The sequence below is a fragment of the Poecilia latipinna genome, unplaced genomic scaffold, assembly GCF_001443285.1.
Source record: "Poecilia latipinna isolate Pla-1442-1.1 unplaced genomic scaffold, P_latipinna-1.0 Scaffold4056, whole genome shotgun sequence".
In the NCBI taxonomy this organism is placed as follows: domain Eukaryota; kingdom Metazoa; phylum Chordata; class Actinopteri; order Cyprinodontiformes; family Poeciliidae; genus Poecilia; species Poecilia latipinna.
The window spans coordinates 1-1,853 of NW_015116672.1; the positions used below are offsets into that span (position 1 = coordinate 1).

Genomic DNA, 1,853 nt, shown 5'->3' on the forward strand with positions numbered 1-1,853 from the left:
TGTACAGAAAATGGATGGGTGGGTGGGTGGGTGTTTTAAATCGAGTTCATTAAAATGAGTGCAAAAACAATGTTTATACTTTTGTTTGGTACAATTTGCAATCAATTAAAATATCTGAAAATTAAATTTTGACTAGTCATAATTACGTTCAAGAGGGTTAGGGTTATGATTGCCTCTATGTATTACGTCAAATGACAAATCAGGAGACGTCATTAGAGATAGAAAGGAATTTAGGCTTGTCTAAATGCAGTTGGATATATCTTGAATTATTATTCTTACTAGTCAGAATGTAAAAGCAGACATCTTAAATTACCATTGCGGGTAGTCAAAATGTAGTTTTGTCAAGTCAAAATGAATTTTAGATATCTCTGGAATGTAATATGGACAGTTAGACAAAACCGAATTTATGTTAAATCGGCCTGCCATATCCTGCCACACTTCGTCAGCTTTGGCGTGATGATGCAAAGAACTTACGTTCGTAGTTGCACAAGTCGACCACTGTCCCACGGTGACATTGGAGGAAAGCAGTCATCGTTTGCACAGGTTAGTCTTTGCTTTAACAGTTTATTAATCTCTCTCAACATTATCTGGTCAGAGACAAACCACAGGAAGGGATTTTACTGAAAACTTTACCACTGCGATCTGTTTATTATATTTGTAAGTTTTTCTTCACTCTGCCTAACGTTAACATAGCTGCTAGTAGCTTAGCTCGCGTTAAATGGCCGTGCTTGTAGTCATGCTTTTGTAACTCGTTAGACGGCGAAAACAAGAGTCTCGGGACATGACGTTTTTGCTGTTCGTTCTGATTAAAGGCGTAAAAAAGAATAATCACAGATTTAGAGCTCGAAAGTAGTGCTATGCTAATTTTACCCAGATGTAGTAAAGTCGGTCAGTTCGCCCTTCCTCTCTCAATATGTCTCAAACGAACCGGTGTTTAAATATAGAATGGACATCTCTATAACCGCGTGATTACTTTAATTAAGCCACATTGTCGTCCTTCAAATAAGAATGGCCTCCATGTGCAGACCAGTCCTTAAGGACCGTCTACAATGTTCAACAACCTGCTACAAACATTTTTCTGCGTCTTAATTTTAAAAGATTCTGCAGTGCGTAGCGGCGTTTGGGACTTCTGCATATAAATGGTGGGCTACAATTCTGAAATTATTTGTATACTATTAAGTAATATACTTAATTTTACTTTTTATTTGTGACAGTTATAATATTATGACAACGCTTGCACAGGTACGGTGGCCCTGAGGTGCAAACTACTTCAACAAATTTAAAAACACAATATTAATATAGCACAATTACAATAACACAACAACATTAACAAAACAGAAAGGGTATGTCCCAGTTGGAGACCTGAGAAGTCGCTGATTGGACGACAGTGCTTTTGAACCAGAAGTTATTGCTTGAACGGGTTTTCAGGTTTCAAAGAGAGTATTTTCTTTACTTATAAAAATAACAGAAATATTCTCCTAGTTGACTTCATACAAAAAATTTAAATGTTAATTTGTGGTAGAAAAACTATTTCACTCCTCACTCCTTCACTAAACAATCAGATCAACCACAGCAGCTGCTTCTGCTTGTTAATCACTGCAGGAGGCTGACTGAGGAGGAGGGTCTAAGCAACACGAATGAATAAACAAGAATAGATCTACCATTCACATAACCTTAGATCTGTAACATTAATAATTTAGCAAAAAGTAAATTAATCTAATTCTTAATAGGCTCCAATAAATATATTTGTATTATACTGGCAACACAGTCTTCTCTCCACTGCCACTTTCAAGATGGCGCCGAGGTAAGTAGGACGCAGCGCATACGTATTCACACTTATTGTCCAATCAGTG

General features: G+C 36.9%; 1 protein-coding gene across 3 annotated transcripts in view; it reads left to right on the forward strand.

The window, feature by feature from the left end:
- Positions 1 to 336: 336 nt before the first annotated feature.
- Positions 337 to 1,853, forward strand: part of hccsb (holocytochrome c synthase b) — a 27,718-nt gene continuing 26,201 nt past the window's right edge. The window contains exon 1 of one of the 3 annotated variants that reach the window (XM_015025305.1): positions 337 to 543. In XM_015025305.1, coding sequence (XP_014880791.1) covers positions 352 to 543 — 192 coding nt within the window. In that variant the 5' untranslated portion in view covers positions 337 to 351. The remainder of the gene's footprint in view (positions 544 to 1,853) is intronic. The other 2 variants (XM_015025307.1, XM_015025308.1) reach the window with 2 other exon arrangements.